The 20,807-nt window shown below is 39.8% G+C and overlaps 2 protein-coding genes across 2 annotated transcripts in view; one reads left to right on the top strand and one right to left on the bottom strand.

The window, feature by feature from the left end:
- LOC138059718 (uncharacterized) overlaps positions 1-118 on the top strand; it is a 14,119-nt gene extending 14,001 nt beyond the window's left edge. Inside the window, exon 6 of the mRNA XM_068905323.1 lies at positions 1-118. This exon is cut by the window's left edge and continues 860 nt beyond it. The gene's annotated coding sequence lies outside the window, so the exon portion shown is untranslated.
- Positions 119-2,742: 2,624 nt separating this feature from the next.
- Positions 2,743-20,143, bottom strand: LOC138059763 (DNA ligase 1-like). Its single transcript, XM_068905370.1, has 14 exons — positions 20,028-20,143; positions 17,704-17,789; positions 16,310-16,425; positions 16,143-16,238; positions 9,649-9,759; positions 8,257-8,328; positions 7,785-7,853; positions 6,165-6,240; positions 5,817-5,899; positions 5,569-5,721; positions 4,816-4,950; positions 4,641-4,703; positions 3,899-3,991; positions 2,743-3,750 (listed from the first exon to the last, which is right to left on the bottom strand). Exons 2-14 carry the CDS (start codon positions 17,783-17,785, stop codon positions 3,667-3,669), a joined length of 1,233 nt encoding a protein of 410 aa, XP_068761471.1. The 5' UTR covers positions 17,786-17,789; positions 20,028-20,143; the 3' UTR covers positions 2,743-3,666.
- Between the last annotated feature and the right edge of the window lie 664 nt (positions 20,144-20,807).

The following is a 20,807-nucleotide window of genomic DNA, read 5'->3' as shown; positions in this document are numbered from 1 at the left end:
GTAATTTTATTTAGTTTACCATACACTGCAGACTTAATGACAAAACAAGATTTAGGGCAGTCGACTAACCTGTAATTATGACAGATATAATGAATAAAGGAGTATACAGTTTACAGTATTTCACGGAAGAATTGAATCTAATCTTGTCTTTTAGAAACTGTCGGGGTTCACTTTTGTATGAAGGTCTCTTGGAAATGAAAGCGTATGAAAAACCCTGGTATCTACAACCAATATCAACCTCGTTCCCAGGACTTCTCCCTTGGCTTCTAGGCTGGAGAGAATTCCTGGGAACGAGATTGAAATCAGCCTTCCCCTCCTGAGGGCGACACTTGAAACCCGTTGGGGAATAGAGAGTTTAAGAAACGACGACGCCAACGCCAAAAAGCAGTAATATTATTGGTTAAAAGAACAAAAATGATCGTGCTGCACGTGCGGCACGCACTTTTTGAACAACCTCTCCCGCACTCATCAAATTTTGACGACAACGTGGACAAACTACAGTGAATCTTGACTTCAAATCCGTCCGTACCAATCCAGTTTTAGGACACTTCGACCATACTGAATAATATAAAGAAGATGGAGTAATCACGAAATACTTAAAATAGATCAAACGTATATTTTGAAGTGACGTTTTCGTCGCCCGTAGCCGTCGTGGTTTCTAAACTCCCTAATCAACAGAGTACAGCGACTTCTTCATAAAACCGCCTTCCAATTCTCTTTTTTCAATCGTTCAAGATAAAGGTGTGTCAAAAAGGCAAAAGCAAACTGGGAAAAGCCTCGCTGTCTGTGAGAAGATTTTGAGCCCAGACTCATTCCTTTTAATGATTGAACGAGTAAAAACAAGGAACCGTAGCTGTAAGGTTATTGAATTTAGCGGTCCGTACCCTATAAAGGTGGATTGCTCGATCATAACGCGCTTACTGTCTGAAGGATGTAACCATGCTAAAATTCAAGTCTAGGTAATTTGTAATGTGAAGGATATAGCCATGCTAAAATAAAGTCTCGGTAATTTGTGCGATAGATTTTAGAGTATTCTGAAGTCGCTTGCGTTAGTACAGTTCAGTGTTGTGGAGTTTGTATTGCGATGCAAGTGTGAAATACCAGCATCAGTCTCCGATTGTCCTTGTCCGATAATTCGCGGTTTTCAGTACAGCGTTGACAAAAGGCCATTTTCGACTTCATGTCTGCCTTCTCTTCAAAGCGAGTCCACGTGCGAAGTTTTCTTATGAAAATTAGTTTTCATTCATAGTTTATGTAAAGTAGAACTAATTACCATCACAAAACCTTCGCTCTTAGACTCGCTTTAAAGAGGAGGCAGACATGAACTCGGAAATGGCCGATTCGGAGTGTGATACGCTCGCAGCGCAATCCTCTCAACCAACAGCCATTTACCGGTGGCTCAGTTTGTTGAGCATCGGGCTGCCATGCGGGAGGTCGTGAGTTCGACTCTGGCCGGACCAACACTCAGGGTCTTTAAATAACTGAGGAGAAAGTGCTGCCTTTGTAATTACTTCCGCAAATGGTTAGACTTTCAAGACTTCTCGGATAAGGAGTATAAACCATAGGCCCCGTCTCAAAGATATCTTTTTATGTTCATAAGTTCCCTGTGGGACGTTAAAGAACCCACATGCTATTCAGGAAGAGTAGGGGATGAAGTTCCCGGTGTTGTGGCTGTCCTCTGTGAGTATATGGGTGGGCGGGTATCGCAGGTCCACAACAGCTGAATAGCTGCCAAAACTTCAACCTGCCTCAAACAAATAAATAAATAACCAAACAAAAGATGGTTGAAAATGTCACAGGGAAAACATTCCCTGCAACTTGGCCCCAGAATCCTTGGGCACAATTAAGGATGATCGCGAGGAAAAGTGTTTCGATTGCCGGTACGTTTGAGGTAACCGACCTTCACCGCTAATGAATATTGATTTAACTGCGAAACACGATCTTTATGCTACGTGCTATTCACTGAGTGCGTTGTTTGCTTAAGGTCAAGGATTCGTATCTGTGGAGATAAAGAACTGCAAATTTTGCATTTGTCAAGGTACCACTGGACTCGTCGTCAAATAGTCGGTTTTAGCATGCCAAAATGGTTTCCCCCATCACAGCTTATATTTCACTGAAATTTCTATCTGGGTTAGGGTTAGGGTGGAGTGATTTAAAACACTGTGTGGCGTTTTGCAGCAACAAGGATAATCAAGCTGTGTTTGAAATAGCATTTTAGCAGATGTTTGACAATATTAAGATGAATCTTCGCAAAAACGAAGGATTTCTAACTCCTATTCCATGTATTCCTATTCCGGAACAGTCAATCGAACGCGCCCTTTGTGCTACTTAAAAGTTAAGGGATACGCAGCGGACAGTTTTTATGCTAATGAGGCTGAAATTTGATATATGATTGAGTTTTCGGTGGGGAAGATGACGGAAGGTTGTAGTTTTGGGTAGCAGCTGTGATTTGGCGCGCGCGGGAAAACACGGTGATGCAAAAACCGGGGCGCTTACCATTTAAGGCGATTCCCTTGTTTTGCACCGCGCATAACACTGCAACTCGGAGATGGCGGCGTTTCGGCCCGGGCCATCTGAAGAGAGGCAATAAAGGCCGCTTTTGCTGTTCAAGAGCAATCATGATAACTCTTCTCGGTTAAGGTGTTGCTCTTGGAACTCGCCCCAGTCTTTTCGCGGAAAATGATCATTTTGAATCCGAAAACGCATTATCATATTGTTGTGAAGAAACGAGCAAGGTGACCCTTCATTTTTAATGGTTTTATTTACTCTTAATAGGTACACGGAAAACATTTTAAGGCGAAAAAAAGTTGGATAGTAGAAGTTGTAGTATTTACATATAAATGACGTGAAACTGCATTTGGAGCCAGACATGGGGTGCAAGGCGATGACTGTAGCGGTCCGATTTGCTTACATTTCTTTGCAAGATTAAGCAATTTGAAATTACTTTACTTAAAAGATTATACCCCGGACAAACAAATAAGTTCAAGTTTTCAGTAATACTCGATAGCTTTTGCTACATGACAACAAATTTTTCCGGTTGATCTGTAGTTTCGAACGCTTCTCGCGTAATTCGGTAAAAAAACACTTAAAATAAAGGGCATACTGCGCGAAAACAAGCACAGTGACCCAATCTTTTTATTACATTTTTTAAAATGTTCTGTGTATGAATATCAATTGTGCCAAGTTTGAAAAAATCTGGATAGGGAATTACCTTAACGGAATTTTCGGTGAGAAAAGAATTTGAGTCCATTTCCGAATGATGGAAGAGTCTGGGTACAAATAAATGTGGCGGGCGGCCAAAAGCCCGGTAAGTGAAGCGGTTTAATCCTCGCATCGGAGCCTGGTTTTAGTGGTGCAAATAAATGGTACAGAAAATTGCGGTCGTTTCGGTAAAAAGTGGAAAAAGAAGACAACCTTCGAAGGATGTCCATTTTTCCCGGAAAGTTACGGATGAAGTTCTAGTATTAGCCTTCCTCATTGTCCCTCGTTGGACAGCTGCAATAATCTTCGCGCAAAAACAGCGCGTTGATGATTCTCAATCGAATGGAAGGTAACGCATGGCGGACTACTTAGTCACTACAGCAATCGAAGTCTTATAGGTTAGAACACTTCGTCCGTGAATGCTGTAAAGCCACCAAAAGTTTCCTTTGGCATCATCCTTAATTCTCAATAAAAGTCATCCGCATCCGGGACAGCAGGAGGATTGGTGTTATTCTTCACAGTTTCCTGGCTTCTGTACATTTCTGCCACCTTTAAAACGGAAAAAGAACAAAACAAAATTGAAATACAACTCACTCAAGCCAAAATGAGGACGAATCCCTCAACCCTCTGAACAAGGACAAGTCTTCCTTTCATTATTTCAACAGAAAAGTAATTAATTATTTTGGAAGTGTCTCACTTGTGAACTGTCTGTAGCTTGCTCTGGCGTTTTGTCGTCTCGGATTCTAAGGAAGCGTGGAAATCGTAACGAAATTCCCTTAACAGGATCAACCTAAGAAGACAAAGTAGAGAAAGTTTGTACGGCTACGTTTGAATAAAAATCAGAAAAGAACTAATTGGTCATTTGTAAAACAAGGTAGGGTTTTATTCCGCACCCATAAAAGTTGAACAAGGGAAATCCGCACCTACCACGTGTAGCACATTATATTTTTAAACAGAGTTAACTGAATTGAGTGTAATGTGAAGTGGTAGATTTCTATCCCATATGAACCATGTGAGCGTTAGCCCTACTGATGGAAATGGGCCCACACAAGGACAGAGAAAAACTCTGACCAGGGTGGGAATTGAACCCACGACCTTCAGGCTAGATCACCGCTGCTCTACCTACTGAGCTACAAGGTCAGACGGGTGCAGGCCGTGGGAAGTGAAGATGTTAAAGTCACGGCAATGAACATGTACAAGTACAAGGAAAGGTTACGTTTATACAAACGTAACCCTGGTCAGAGTTTTTCTCTGTCCTTGTGTGGGCCCATTTCCATCAGTAGGGCTAACGCTCACATGGTTCATATAGGATTGAAATATAGCACTTCACATTACACTCTATTCACTTAACTCTGTTTATACATTCAAAATAGCCATGTAAAAAAAACCTTGCAAGTCTGCGTGCTTGTTGTTCTCATTTATAATGTACACATTCTTACCAGGCCAACTGCTGCTTTATGCACAGGAGAAATCGAAAGATCCGCTGCTCTTATCTCCCACACCTGAAAGATGAGAACGAGTGAAAAAAAATTGGTATCAGGAAAAAAAATACTATTAAAGCTCCAGATGCCAGCAAAATGAGGTCGTTCAACAACTGAAAGGTAAACACGTGACCTGCACTGGGTCGAACCAATGATCAGGCGCCAAATTGTCGTCATAGCGATAGTACGCCTTTGGTTGTGAAATCACGTGATCCTTGAAAAACTGGTGATGTTGGTCGAGAAGTTCGTCGGTAAAGCCAGTTCCAATCTATGGGAAAAGAAAACAAACTGTAGAGACCTCGAAAAAAATGTGACCCGTTCTTTAAGTCAAATAACAGTGCACCTAAACTTATTCATTATATGGCATCGTGTCTTTGAGCGATCGGACACTTCTCCGCTTGGTGAATGTTTGTGCAAGGCCCCACTCGCTTTTCACACGCAGTTGCTTTCTTTTACCCGATTATCTGGGAACCTGGAACAGGCTACCATCAGCGAACTTTGAACAGTAACCTTTACATGTAAAACTAAATTCCGCTTGCTATAATTGTACTGTTGTGATGAAAAAAAAATTGAATTCTGCTTTGTTAAAACTTTATGTGTTTCATTCAACTTGAATTTTCCAGGACATAGAAAAAATATGGAAGAGAGCACCATTTCCATGGTAACGGTCTGTAATGTAAAATCCCGAACGAAAACCAGCCAATAAGGGTTTTCCATTTCGCCTGAGAATTGCTTGCCATATGATAATTATACGCAATAAAGCACAGCAAAGGGAAAGAAGACTGAGGTTTAGGCCAAGCGCGGGAGAACAATGGACGGATACAAAGCGCCAGAGACCATTGGGCTGACCGCGAGAAATGGGAAAAAATACAAACTTTGAGGTCACCTTACATATGGTCTGGAACTCCTCACTTTCAGGATCATAGCAAGCTAAAAGATAGCCTCCGTATGAACCGGTCCTTTTGCCTTTACCAAGATACCCACCAATCACCACCACATCTAACGTATCTCCGACGCCAGCCAGGTAGTCCTTCTTCAACTGAAATCGTGATAAGGAAAGAAATGTCAAAAGCTATAGAGTTGCGCTTTTCTTCTTCGTTGTCGAGGTGAACTTACTTTACTTTACTTACTTACTTTTAACCAGTTATGTGAACGTTTGGCAATTTCGTAAGTGGCGTCCACTTCAAGAGTTTTCACCATCAGCCCTTCGCAGTTTCCTTACAGAAGAAAATGAAAGACAAGAATGAAAATGCAAGACAGTGAAATTGTAGTTTTTAAAACATTAATAAACAATTTGTGGCTTTAACGAAGATGACGCAAAGCGCAATTTGTCGTAGATTCTGATTGGTCGAGAAAGAAGCACGAGATTTTCTGGCCAATCATGGCAAGAAGAAAATGAAAGCAACGTTGGAATTAATTTCGACAGTTTTTACGCACTTTACAAGGCCACAATTTCAACACGATAAAGCAAGATTTTCTTACCCTTGATAGACTCGTCTAAAAATTCCGCTATGTCGTCCGTGTTTACAGAGTCAGAACTCTGAGCAAACATGAATTCCTGTCAGAAGAAAAGCATACAAGATAACGTAAAAATGAACTGTGACTAAAATGAGGGGAGTTAACCAAACAAATTTTAATAGATGTTCTTGGAGGATATTCATCAGAATCTAAACAAAACGTAAGAAGCCTCCTTGGCTCAAGCAAAGCCCCTTCTGTTGGCCCATGTCCATTAGTAGGGCTTACGCTCACATGGTTTACATGGGTAGAAAAACAGCACTTCACATGACCCTCTAATAGTTAAATCTGTTGAAATATAAGTGCTGTACGGCCAACGTTTGTAAAACATAACCCTTCCTTGGAAAGTGATTGGCTTTAATTTCCAAGTGTTCAAGCGTTCAGAATTTAATGAAAATTTAAAAAAACATGGATGCGAGAGTGGTTTTTGCCAACTCGGCGCTAGGCCTATTGTAGGTTGGCTCAGTTGGTTGAGCATCGGACTACCGTGGGGGAGGTGGTGAGTTCGACTCACCACCTCCCCCAGGTATGGCGCAGTGGTGAGAGCACTTGTCTCCCACCAATGTGGCCCAGGTTCGATTCCCAGACTCGGCGTCGTATGTGGTTGAAGTTTGTTGGTTCTCTACTCTGCTCCGCTCCGAGAGGTTTTTCTCCGGGTCCTCCGGTTTTCCCCTCTCCTCAATAACCAAGACTTGATTTGATTTGATTTGCGCTAATTTGTTTATTTCAGTTTACAGTGTCCCAAATTAGTGCTCCAGCGCTAGAACGACTGGACACTTAAATAAAGTTCCTTTCCTTTCCTCCTGCAGGACCAACACTCAGGGTCTTTAAATAACTGAGGAAAAAGTGCTGCCTTTGTAATCCACACCCGCAAATGGTTAGACTTTAATTTCAATTCTTCTCGGATCTCACAACCCTTGCTCATAAACTCTGGATAACGTTAGACACACTATCCGATAACAGCAGGGCACGGAGTTCCCCGGGCGGTGTTGTGTTGTCTGGCCATAGTAACTATGGTCTGGCCCGAATGTGTCCCCAATTAGCGCTATTAGTCTCCGGTTCTTCCTATTCTACGATTTTACCTTAAGATGATCTAAAAATCATGTTCCGATTCTACTATTTTTTCTTAGGATGCTTTAGAAATTATTATTTGATTCTACGATTTACCTTAAGATGCTATAATCAAGTATTCTGTGTTCATTCGGGCGCAACTCTTTTAGTACGTACAATCGGAGAATCGCATAATCGGAACAATTAGAAAATCGGAGAATAAAAATAGGTATAATCGGTAGAATTGTATGTAAAATGAGAATCTAAAGAATCGGAGAATCGGAAGAATCGTATGTCAAAACTAATGGAATAATTCTGAGCTATTCTCCGATTCAGCCATAATCGCACTGTTCTGGAGGAAGGAGAGGAAGGCAAGTCTATCGAAGATAAGATGATGGATATTTCGTGAGAAACCAATCACAACTTGTGACAAAATGTGAAAAAACAGTCGCAATAAAGGTGGTGGCTGTCTAATAAACCAGAAGTACTTTAACCATATTGCACAAAACGAAGTCTCGCAAGTAAAGAATCACGTACCCCTTCGATTTCTGTGAAAGAAGATCGCAATGCTTCTCTGCGAACACGGAAAGGTTCTTTTACGTAAGACTGAAAATTCAAAACAATCTTAGTTACGGACTGTGGAACAGAAAATATAATAAATCACATACCACAGAAAAAGCAAATTTCATATCAAGACATCAGCCCGGGCTGAGAAACCCCGATGGAACAGGAAGGTTCCTCTTGGAGACTGGACGAGTTAGCTTGCTGAATGACGAAGACGGTTGTAAGAATTTAACACTGAGCTACTGGAAACATTTTCAATGGGCAATTCAAAGAACAAACGTTGTACATTTCACCTTTTTACGCACTTATTAAACTAAAGTTAAGGAGCAAGTGGTAATTTTGGCGTTAAAGGAACTTGGCAGTATATCGCGTATAACTGAAGAGCACCACTGAGAAACACAGATCCCCTTGACCAATCAGACTAAAGATAGTTAATGAAACTTACTTTTCCGTTGAGGTATAACAGATCAAATGCATATACACAAACTTGAACTTTAATTTCTGAGGCATCAGCATCCTGGGACAGGAAAGCAATCAGAGAATTGATTAACGTACAAAAAGTAAACGTCAGGATCTTAGTAAGGTTGGCACAGCGCTCAGTGAAAGGATTTGTCTTCCACCACTGCGAGTTTGACTTTTTTCGGCTTTGACTCCCGAATTTGCCAGCACTTTTGCTTTCAGTTTCTTGGTTCTCTACTCTGCTATAAGAATTTTTGCTTCTAGTACACACGTTTCCCTTTCTCAATAAAAATAAATTCAATTTAATTAGCTGAATCTTCGTTAGAGCGAGGTTCAATCGAGTGTCGTAAAACCAAAACCAAAACCAAAGTAATTACTTTGGCCAATCAAAAAGGGCGGAGAGAATCCAGTAAACCAATCAAAAATTGAAGTAACTTCACGTAGCCGACACAAAGCGCGGGAAAATGTGCACGCCCGAGCCACGATTGGTTTTGATTTCACTTCTGATTGGTTGAACTTCACTGAGTGAAGGAATGCAAAAACCAAAGCAATTCGCTAATTACTTTCGACACTCAATTGAAAATCGCTCTATTAGTAACGCACTCGAATTAAGCTACAAAGAGCGGTTTTCAATTGAGTGTCGAAAGTAATTAGCGAATTGCTTTGGTTTTGCATTACTTGACCCAATGATTGGTCCAAAGTTCTCGCGCCACTTTTCCATAGTAATTACTTTAAACAATCAAAAAGGACGGAGACAATCCAGTAAACCAATCAAAACTCGAAGTAATTACACGTAGCCGACACAAAAGGCGGGAAAATGTGCACGCGCGAGCCACAATTGGTTTTCGTTTCACTTCTGATTGGTTGAAAAAGTGGCGCGAAAACTTTGAATCAATCACCGAGTGAAGTAGATGCAAAACCAAAGTAATTCGCTATTTACTTTCGACACTCAATTGAAAACCGCTCTAAGCCTGAGATTTATACAAAGTGTTAAGAAATTGACAACTATGCTTTCATTCGAACATGATCCCATCAAAACCCCTTCAAATTTTCTGCAGGCGCGCACCTTGCTTCATTTCATTTTTTCCAAGCTCATCACCTTTGCTTTCAGTCTTAGGGACTTAGTTGCAAAGGGCACAGCTCAACAAGATGAAGCCAAAAGTATGTATAAAAGGTTCCTCTCGTAGCGGTTATACAATCCATGCAAGTTTTCGTAGCATGACAGCCAAAGGTAATTAAAAAGGAGTCGATTTTCACGAGAAGGAAAACCAAAACACTTGAAGAAAAACACTCGAAAATTCTCCTGGAATGTTGATCATTATATCTAAGGTTTTAAAGCAGAAAGAGGAATCCTCCAACAACAAAAGAGACATAGAACCTTTCTTTTTCTTGTGCTAAGAATCTGGAAGGGTAAAATCTGCCTCTTCTCGCGATCCCATGCTACTGCCTCTGTATCTATGATGCAGGATTTGATTCCATCTCCTAAAACCTAACAGCGATAACATTTTCATTTGAAATAAGCATCATTGACAAACACCGTGTTCATAAATGAATGAGGAAAAGCACTTTGAAAATACGCCTACCAAGCAATTTCAAAGGAAAAAGTTTTAACTTTTTTTAGGTAGCATTTGGGTAAGACACTGGATGAAATGATTTACATACAGAAAAGATCAAGAGGATTTAAGAATGATAAATAATTACTGCCTGCCATTTCAGACGTCTCTCTCGGGAGTAGGCGACTAGAGGAGACGGCTGAAATTCAGGCTATTTATGAATAAGGTCTACCCTAAAAAATAAACAGTCACAAAATGAATGCTCTTGGTGCAGCGTAAAGTTACATTAAATTCTGAATTAAAAAAACGTTTTTTTTCCAATAAAAGAGTTGACTTATTAAATACAAACTAAAACTAAAAAGTCATGCCAGAATGAGCCATGTTACACTAGTCTGCTCAGAATCCTGGCCTGACAACAGACACAGCGGAATGATGGATAAAAAATATTCTGGCCGTTTTAAATGAAGACCGTAATCTGTCTCTCTTTTGCTTGAAAATATGCAGAGAATGCAAAAAAACTGACTGAATACAGGGGTTTCATTAGAAGCCGTCAGCGGCGGTATACCGCCGTCTATATTGTCTTTAATTTGCCTCTCACCGTTGGCTACTTTGCCCTGTAAAAGAAAAGGGTGACCAGTGCCTACATTGATTGAGGATTCAGTAAAGGTAAATTTGGGGGTCTCGCTCAATTTTTTTGTTTTTCCAAATCTTGAATAGGTGGGCTGTGAAGTATATTTTCCCGGAAAAAAAAAAATCTGAAAAATTAATTTTAAGGACGGTGCCTACTATTGTTATCGCGCATACGTTCTGCGCATCTCGAGATACTCGGCGTTCCTATCCGTGATGCTTACTAATACAGGCATATTTTTGCGCGGTTTAAAACTATCCGGAGAAAGTAGATCTTAGTAAGTACTCTTGGTATCCAAAAAGAAAATTGGAGGTAACCATGCATTTTTGAGAGATAATTAAGCCTCAATTTTAGAAGGAACGCCATACATTGCTCTGCATTTTAAAGCTTTTTACAAATATTAATCATGAATTATCTTTAAAAAATGCGTGGTTACCCACAATTTTCTTTTTGGATTTCAATAACACTTGTAAAGATCTACATTTCCTGCACTATCATAAACCGAGGCAAAATTATCTTTGAATTAGTAGGCACCGTCCTTAAGTTAAAACCGCTAAAATCGCTTTTCTTCGTTTCCCGCCATAATCTACGCGCGAAAAATGATTGACGTATCATGTCAATCACACGTGAAAGGATTGGGTGTAAATTGACAGCCTTCACGCGCGATCTGCTACCTTAGCAGTAGCCCGAACGCTGATCGGCTCAGTATAATTGGCTTTTAAGTATGGGACATGTACACTGCACGCAAAAGCCTGGTTTTCACAAGCGGCGCAAGCACAAAGCACAAGCATAAGTACCTAATGCTCGTAAAACCGAACGTCGACATAAGCTTCAAAATCAACCACGGCATCCACCATTTTGTTCAAAGGTTCAGACACGGGGAATCTGGAACGAGTGCTTTAATTGGCCAGACGCAGCAAATTTCCTTGTGCTATGCTGCGTTTCGGTTTTCACACGACGCAAGCGAACGCAAGCATAAACGCAAAGCACAAGGAAAAGCCAAAATTTTGATCCTTATGGTTCCAAATTTTCATTCATAACAAGACGCCTACAAGGGCGTATCCGTGGAATGCGCAAACAGTTAACACAAATTGTCCAGTTACAGTCAACTTCAAGTACAGGTAGACTTCGGAAAATGGCGAAAGATTACCAGAAAGATACATCTGTAATATAACTTAAAGTTTTTTGTTGTAAAAACTCATTACTAATGTTACTAAATTTGCAAATGCAAACAACGAAGCCCTATTAGCAGGTTATCAGGATACGGGATCTTTTATTTATTTATTTTTTGGAAGGAGACTTAATTCAAATCCTACAGTTTTACTTCCTTCGTTAACTCCTTTCATCCAAAAATTACAGGATCAGCCTTAAATCATCCGAGTTTTATCCTCTACTCCCAAATGCTGTTCAAGGCTGATATTCAGTGAAACTCTACATTAGAAGAAGTCAATCTTGAAAAACAAAAATAAGCAAAGGAAACTGTGACCAAAAAGTTGAAAACATGAAACAAAAGTTTACGCTAATCTTGGGTTAAGGTAATTGGCTTTCGAACAATCGGGCCCTGTAATCGACGTCTGGTTCTGTAATCCTGGTTTAGTTCCTTGAAACTGTATAAATTTGCCGTGGCGAAGACAAGAAGACAACATCCGTGCTCTATTCTCTCAATGCTCAAAAATTACGTAATTGCGTGTTCTATAGTCCAGTACACTGTTCTAATTTTACTATTCCATAATATTGATTTCTGTAACTTGGTACCAAACGTTCCACAATAACTCGAAATATCGTTAATAAAATTTATTAAATACAATAGTCCTGTCCGGTTTGAGATCGCCAAAACTCTCTCTATCATCGATTCAAAACTCAACAAAAGCTACAAGTAGTAAATCGTTCTCAGAAACTACAACAGTTCGTCCTGATTCTACACTCGAGCTGAACAAAAAACCCAAAAAACCCTCGTCATCGTTTCTCGAGAGAACAGACAAACAGCCCAAACTGTTCTGTGCCTGCCCCTTACGGCACTGAAAAAACTACCGTACGTAGTGCAATGGTACTTGACCGTAGCCCTTATCCGAGAAATTAATCTTAGCCAAAAGGCCGAGGACGATCAGGTTATGCCGGGATATTTAGGTGAAAAAAATTGTGGGGATACGGGATATTTTTTAAAGTAGGAACGCATTGCGTACATGTGGTAATGCAGTAACTTGACAGTGTTTTTTTCCATGACTGTCAACTGAGCTGCGTTTTGTTTTCTTTTCAGGAGATTCAAGTTTTCCTTGCGTAATAGGTAGCTCTAAAAGTACATGATATTGTTTGGTATCGTAAATCATTACGGTGCCATGGTAGACATCTTTGCTATATACAAAAATTTGGTTTATCAACGGAGTTGATAATGTAAATTGACCACCGTACAGAGATTCTAAAAGCTGACGTTTCGAGCGTTAGCCCTTCGTCAGAGCTTCGCTTTGACGAAGGGCTAACGCTCGAAACGTCAGCTTTTAGAATCTCTGTACGGTGGCCAATTTACATTATCAACTCCGTTGATAAACCAAATTTTTGTATACTACTTCCCCACCGACGCAGCACCACAGTTTCTTTAGAAACTACCCCTTCATCTTTGCTATATCCCCTCTACGAAGACATTTTGTTCAGTAAAATACTAAGCCCAGAACGATTGAAGAAAATAAAAGGAAATCGAGAAACATTTGGCTTCAAAGCTGACATGTTGATCATTTACAACTTCTTTTTCACCACAAGCTTAAGCGTGTACTCTGAACTTCTGACACCTTTCCAAGACCAATGTTACTAAAGTTAAACCCTTCCCAGCGGGGTTAGTATCTGGATAGGGGACGTCAAAATTTGCGACTTTTGCTGTCAGGAACATACGACCAGAAATTCTATTTTAACGCTCAAAAATGCGAACAAAGAAAGGTACAGATTTTGCTAGCCTGCTTTATGCAAAACAAATATTGACGAAAAAGTAAATAAATATTAATATGTAGTTTTTAAGGAGAACAGAAGGAACTTTCAGGAAGTGTCGATCGAGAATAAAACAATTTGCCATCAGCGAAAAACATTTCGGGAGATTTTTGTTACGTTCCATCAGAGTTCAATTTTTCTATCGTACTTTTGGTCATACAAGTAAAATCGCAAAATCGAAAGTGCCATCGATTTTAGCGGCCGCCTGTGACCAAGTTATACCTTGCGTGTTTACTGACAACTCACGAAACAAAGGATGCATCTTCACTTTAAGACAAAATGACGGCATAACACTCGGTTTTTGTGAGTGCGTTTTTTGTTCTTTCAAGTGTTATAAAGTTCGACAAGATCTATGTGCGAACTTAACACAAAGATCACATTCGTTGGTGTAGTCCCAATGTCAGCTGAAGTTAAGCTCCTCCGAATGACGTTAGTACTTGGATGGGGGACCGCTGCGGAGTCCCCGTGACGGCGATAGCTACATCGTTTTTTAAAAGTTGATTTCATTTGTTATCTTGTTTGGCCGTTGAAAGCTATTTTCTTATTTTTTTGTTACGTCAAAACGGCGAACAAACTGGTTCCCAAGAAATATTGGAGTACGTATTCGTTCTATGCAAAATGCTTCTAATTAAGTATTCGTTCTATGCAAAATAATATTCACACTCGGTGGAACACACAAGTACGAAGCAAGATCTAGAAATAGCGTAGAAATTTCTCCTTACCTTTAAAGCTTGCCTTTCTCAAAGAAAAAGCAGCTGTCCACTCTATCGAATAGTTTAATACTGAAACAATCATGGCGGGCGGAAAGATTCTATTATACATTTTTGCTTTCACCAGTCAGACGGAAGTGTGTCACGGTGGCCGAGTGGTCTAACGCGCTGGCAGAGAAGAATCGTGATGGTTTGGGAAGTATAGGAGTTCTCCTCTAGGCAGGGAAGTTTGGAAATAATGGAGGGAATATAAGTCAGTCCACTCGATGGGTGATTAATTCAATATCCGTGGGGTATGCACATTTGTGACTACCAACAAAAAAAAGACACCAGCCCGGTTTTACTACCCCAAATACCGTATGAAGAATTTTTCGTTTGTCTTCGGAGACAAATTTTATGGCACTTTTTTCTGCCCAAATCAAGAACGAGATGAGAGTTTCGACAATGGTGCGTGATATTTCCTTCTATTCTTAACATATCAAAAATTCCTCACACGGTATTGGAGTGCATTCATCTACGACTAAGATGCAACAAAGCGCGGTTATTTTCACAAAAAATTGAAGGGGCAGGAGCTTCTGCAGCAGACTCGGTCGATCTGAGTTTGAGGCCTCAAAACTAAAAGGCAATATTAAATACCAAAATACTAAAACTTTATTCAAATAATTCAATCTGTTAGCTTTAATATGATATGTAGTTTGACCCTATACAAAAAATAGTGGCGCGACAATTTCATTTTCTGCGGACACATCATTTTCCTTTACCGAGACCTTAACCCAGGCATCCACTTCAAAAGGGCCCTGCTGAATGAGGCAATAGAGTCTTTTTTACGAGAGAAAATAAGTTATTTTCTCTAATTATAAGCCGCGACTTACTCTGGGCGCGGCGTACATCATACGCGAAAGGAACTATTTATACGAGTATAAACTCCCAGGCCAGGATAAACCGCGGCTTGAGATAGCCGTGAACGTAGATTTTGTACCATTTATACGGGATGTTCGCGTCTTATGTAAGCCGCGGCTTATTTTCTGTCGTATAAACGGCCCTACTATGTGCGAGTGGCGAAGCCTGAGCATTTCTGCTCGCAGTCTATTTATACGAAACATAAGGATTAATAATAATAATAATAATAATAATAATAATAATAATAATAATAATAATAATAATAATAATAATAATAATAATAATAATAATAATAATAATAATAATAATAATAATAATAATAAAACATTACACATACATTCCAAAATCAGTAAAACAAGATAGAGAAATCAGAACCATATGAAATAGTTAACAACTATTCACCGAAGTGGAGGTGCCGCGAAGCGGCGAGGTAAATATCCAACGCTAGCCACCGACAATGAGGTGAATAGTTGTTTTAGTATATACTAAAACAGTGAGATAATATACAGCACAAAAAAATTAATTTGGATGTTTTCTTCACTTGTCACGGATGCAAATCGGGACGCCATTTTTTCCCGAGTTGCTCGGAGGTAAATAGCACAGGATATTCGGAGTTTGACGAGCCAATCAGCGCGCGAGTTCAACGCTATCCACTGTTTTAGTATATACCAACAAAGGTTAGTAAATTTTCAGCTCCGACTATTGCATTTCTAGCTTTTTGATTGGCTAAAAAACTCCGACTATGAGTCGATAGTCGAAGTTTTACGTCATATGGAAAATAGTGCGCCAAGATGCTCCTTCCGGACGCTTTGTAAAATTGTGGAAATAAAAATCGGCGGCAAAACCCGGTTTGAGAATTTACTAAAACAATTAGTCCATTCGCCCTTGTTGGATATGAAGTGATTATAACCAATTTGCGCTACACGCTCGTTGGTTATTTTATCACTTCATATCCAACTCGGGCTCATGGAATAATTGTTATATACCCGGATTTTGAGTGGCCAATCACCACGCGCGTTCAACGCTATCCACTGTTTTAGTATATACTAATACAGATTAAAAGTTTCAACATGATTTATGTTGTAGGGTACTAGATTATTCTAACCTTCGTCATTCTTGCAATGATGTCAGGATACTTGGAGGTATTATTTTCTTGGTTTCTGCTGTAAATGTGAATTTCTCCATTTTCCAAAACATGAATCTGACGATAACAAAAATTGGTTAACTCAGCTCCTGTGATCTTTTACAGATTTATCCAGCAGCACACCTTACCTGAGCACGTTCTCCATCATACTTAAACTCGCAAGTAAATTCTGCATTTTCAAATCGTTTAAACACTTCTTCCACTCCCTTAGATGGATGTGCCAACATTGGTTTGAGTGGGATACCTTCGGAGGAAAAACAGAGAATTTTATTCTTAAGGTGGCTCAAACCAGTTTCAACACTTTCAAGAGATACAATACAATACATACTTAATTGACCGCTCCCGTTGGCTTTTCAGGGCCAATGAAACACAATCAACGAAACGACAGAACACAACAACAACTAGCTGTTAAGAATCCCAACTGGCCGGAGGCAAACCAGTTGGCTATTTACAAGTGCAGCCGGGAAGTTGAACTAGGGACTACCGGGAACAAATTCAACAAGTGATTAGAACGGGTCTTGAACCCGGGATCTCTGGATCTCAAGGCAAGTGCCCTAACCACTAGGCCACACTGCCTCCACCACTGGGCCACACTGTTATTAGAAGGATTGACACTACAACACTTTGTCATGTAACAGCAATGTTATAGTACCGTGTGAAACACCAATTATTGCTGAACAAGATGCAGTCATTTTTGTGGCGTAACAAGTTACCATGGAAACAGGAAAGCCTTGCAAAAACACCCTATATTTTGGCTTTAGCTGCTCATATCTCAAAAACGAACTGGGTGACCCCAATTTTTTATTGCACAAAAGTGATCAGCAGGCCAAGATGAAACTCTCTGCAAAGTTAAAAATAATTCTGTGGAGTGGATTCAGAACTACCTTAAATTTTCAATTATTTAAATCCACTGCACAGAATTTTTTGAAACTTTGCAGAAAGTTTCATTCTGGCATGCTGATTGCATTACAAAAATATAAAATGGGGGTCACCGAGTTCGTTTTTGAGATATGAGCAGATAAAGCCAAAATATGGGGTGTGTTTGCAGGGCTTTCCTGTTGCCACGGTAACCTTTTACGACACAAAAATGACTGAATCATTGGTGTTTGATATGGTACCAAAACATTGCTGTTCAGTGATAAAGTGTTGAAGTGTCAATCCTTCTAATAAGAACGTTTCTTTCAAGTGTTGAAACTGGTTTGAGCCACCTTAAAGGTGCCTTATTTTGTGAATGCTGTCAAAGAACTATCAAAGAGATTCTTGGATAACTGACCTTTGTATTTCGGTCACCTAATCAAACTGAGACCAATATATTTACACATGATCTCAAAACCTTTTAGCTCTGAGTGAACATAAGGGATTTCTAGGATTCAATTCTAACTGTTCTTTAAAGCTGCCACTGTAGGCAATATTAATCTGGTTGTAATTTGACATAAAAGAAAAACACTAAACAAGGAATGACTAGTTTCATTTCTTGTCTTTTGTGCACTATTCAAGAAAAAAGTACTTTACTGATGCTTACCAGGCGTGAGATGACAGTAACGTGGCAGTGCTTCTAACCCATGCTCCAAAATAGATGGAATTAGTTTATTATAGTTGGGCATTTCACTGTCAAAGCAAATGTTGAAGAGTGCAATAATTCAATTCTCTACCAACATCTATGTCCACTTACATACTATTGTCTTCTTTAACCCTATCATTCTAGAACCGCCGCCCCATTGAGGAGTAAAATCATCTTGATTACACAGAATTAAGTCTTTCAATTAGCGAAAAATTTCATCAGTGGCCTGTGATTGGTCATACAATATTTTAAACTGGTTACAACAGGGTCTGTGCTGGATTTTGTATACAAAAATTCCAGTCAAAGCTGTGCTCTAAGGAAAATTTCGTGGAGCCCTTCGGGCTCCCAAGCATTTCAGCTGGGGTGCTCACCCCTCCAAGTTGGTCGCCTGTATTAATTAATTATTTATTTAATTAATTATCTGAGATCAACAACGCAGCAAGATCTTCATCCATCTTTCTCTCTCAAAAAAAAAAAACATTGCTGCTACTGCTCTGGTGATCCTCGAACTCGCTAGTGCAAGAAAAACCCGCAACCCGTCAAATTTTCCACGCCATACTTGAGAAAGACGAGAAAAATGGCAATGCCACCGATGTTTTTCAGGTTTAAAAGTGAAAAAGTAAAGATTGCCGCAGGTTTATGTAAAAACGTTTGGGTCTAATGCAGGTAAACCTTTTTACTGGTTAGTTGGGTTAAATAAATTTTCTAAGCGTGAATCAATGCCGCTTGATTCCCGTGGAGCTTTTGTAAAAACTGCCGTGAAACAATGAAACCACCGCGGCCCAAAAGCTATCATTTTTTTCTTTTAGCAAGTCATCTTGATCTGAACGAAAATCATCGCTACAGGACAGAACTAAAGTATTTTTTCCTTATATTATCAGTAAAATGTTTAGTGGAATGAGCCTTTTGTTCGGTCGAAGCGCCAGTCACAGCTTTACTTGTTTAGGGCACGGAATGATTTGTCACGAACCAAAGACAACGCGGGATTGCTCTGTTTCTAAAACAATAGCAAATAACATGATATCTTTCCCTTTTTTATTTCGTTATTTCATATACAGGGGAAAAACAACCATAACCAAAATATATTTTGGCCAAGCAGGCGCAGCCGCGAAAAATCGTAAAAAAATTACATTTGCATAAACTGCGATTCCCGGGTTCATACAAAAATAAATTGCACCGCTTCGCCGGCCGCGCTTTACCATTGTCAGAGCAGAAGTAAGAACTCTTTTTTAAAACTATAACCAAAAAATGCCAAACTTCACGTTCCAAATTTAATGCTATTTTTTGAGAAAGAATCGAAATTCGTGCAGCCGCCGGCTACGTGCAAAGTCACGGATTATGTTACATGTGGAACGGCCTTTGAACCGATTGTTTCGTACGAAGAAAAAACATTTTCTGAGAGGTTTCGTAAACTATAACGACCAGCATATTAATTTTTTAGCCTCCTTGTCTGCTAGAAATACAATAAGTACGAGTGCCCGGCCGGGCGACCGGGTAACTTTCTTCACTCGCCCGAAGCCAAATGTTAGTCGCCTCAGGCGACCGGGCACTGTTAGAGCACAGCCTTGGCCAGTCCTGAGTACTCAACAAGTTTTCAAGAACCAGATACTGAGTTTTCAAGGAGTGTTTGTCAGAAGATTTCTATGTCATACAGCATGCTCCAGTGCTTTCTTTGCTGCACATCCTGCAAATTACCAGTAAGTGCATGTACAGGCAATTTAATTCTTTCATTTAATCTTTCCCCAATAGTCAAATTTGGGCTCAATTTTTGAGTTGTACGTCTCTTTAATTGAGCATGATGCAATCTCGACAATAAGAGTCAGAGAACACACCTTTGATACCTAAGTTATCTGCTGGGTTTGCTTATTCCCCAAGCCCAGATTGCCTTGTCCCAGGCTTTAAAGACCATTCATTATTTAAGAATTATTATTCGCCGAAGGTGAAGTGATTATAGGTGAAGAATATTCACCGATAATCACTGAGCCTGAGGCGAATAATTATTTTAGTATAAATACACAGGTGATTATTTCAAAAAAGGGAAGAAAAAAAACATTTCAGCGCGAAATCATCTTCACTTACAGTGGCAAAATGACTACTGGCAGCCATCTTGTACGTCGAGGTGATTATCGGCTGATAATCCGAGATAGCGAGCCAATGAGAGCGCACGATTTTATATAATCACCTGTGTTTTTATAATAATATAATATATTCTATTACTGGTTACTGGGCTTGGATATTCTCGAAAGGGAAGACTTTAGATCCACCTTACAGTAAATTCAACTCACCAGTAACAAGTCTTAACTATCAAAGCAGCTTCATCTTGCTTCTTCTTCAACTCTTCCCCAGAAAAATTCTTAGCATTGTCAATCAATGGGGGCGGAAACTCTACAAAAAGGAAAAGAATAATTTAACGATGGAGCCTGTAATTGATTTTCATGGGTTACTTTTAAAACTGGCACACAAATTAGGGTAAAGAAACCCAGGTCACAGTTCAAGTTAAGGTCACTTGTAAAAAATCAGTTAATATCTTGAGCAAAAAAAAAAAAAAGACTGTTTGACCATTTATATGAAAGTTGATGGACATTTTTACTTTCACTCTAACATTGTGTACTGCCATGCAAATAGTCTGGTCATTTAAATAACAGCTGATGCCAGTAAACGAAGGATTTCTAACTCCTATTCCATGTATTCCTATTCCGGAATAGTCAATCGAACGCTAAGAAGTTAAGGGATACGCAGCGGACAGTTTTTATGCTAATGAGTTTGGGGTTATGTTATGCTAATGAGGCTGAAATTTGATATATGATTGAGTTTTCGGTGGGGAAGATGACGGAAGGTTGTAGTTTTGGGTAGCAGCTGTGATTTGGCGCGCGCGGGAAAACACGGTGATGCAAAAACCGGGGCGCTTACCATTTAAGGCGATTCCCTTGTTTTGCACCGCGCATAACACTGCAACTCGGAGATGGCGGCGTTTCGGCCCGGGCCATCTGAAGAGAGGCAATAAAGGCCGCTTTTGCTGTTCAAGAGCAATCATGATAACTCTTCTCGGTTAAGGTGTTGCTTTT

This window comes from Montipora capricornis, chromosome 8 (genome assembly GCF_036669925.1).
Source record: "Montipora capricornis isolate CH-2021 chromosome 8, ASM3666992v2, whole genome shotgun sequence".
NCBI classification, from domain to species: domain Eukaryota; kingdom Metazoa; phylum Cnidaria; class Anthozoa; order Scleractinia; family Acroporidae; genus Montipora; species Montipora capricornis.
Note: the sequence above shows the minus strand (reverse complement) of the source record. Positions and strands in the feature narration are given on the sequence as shown.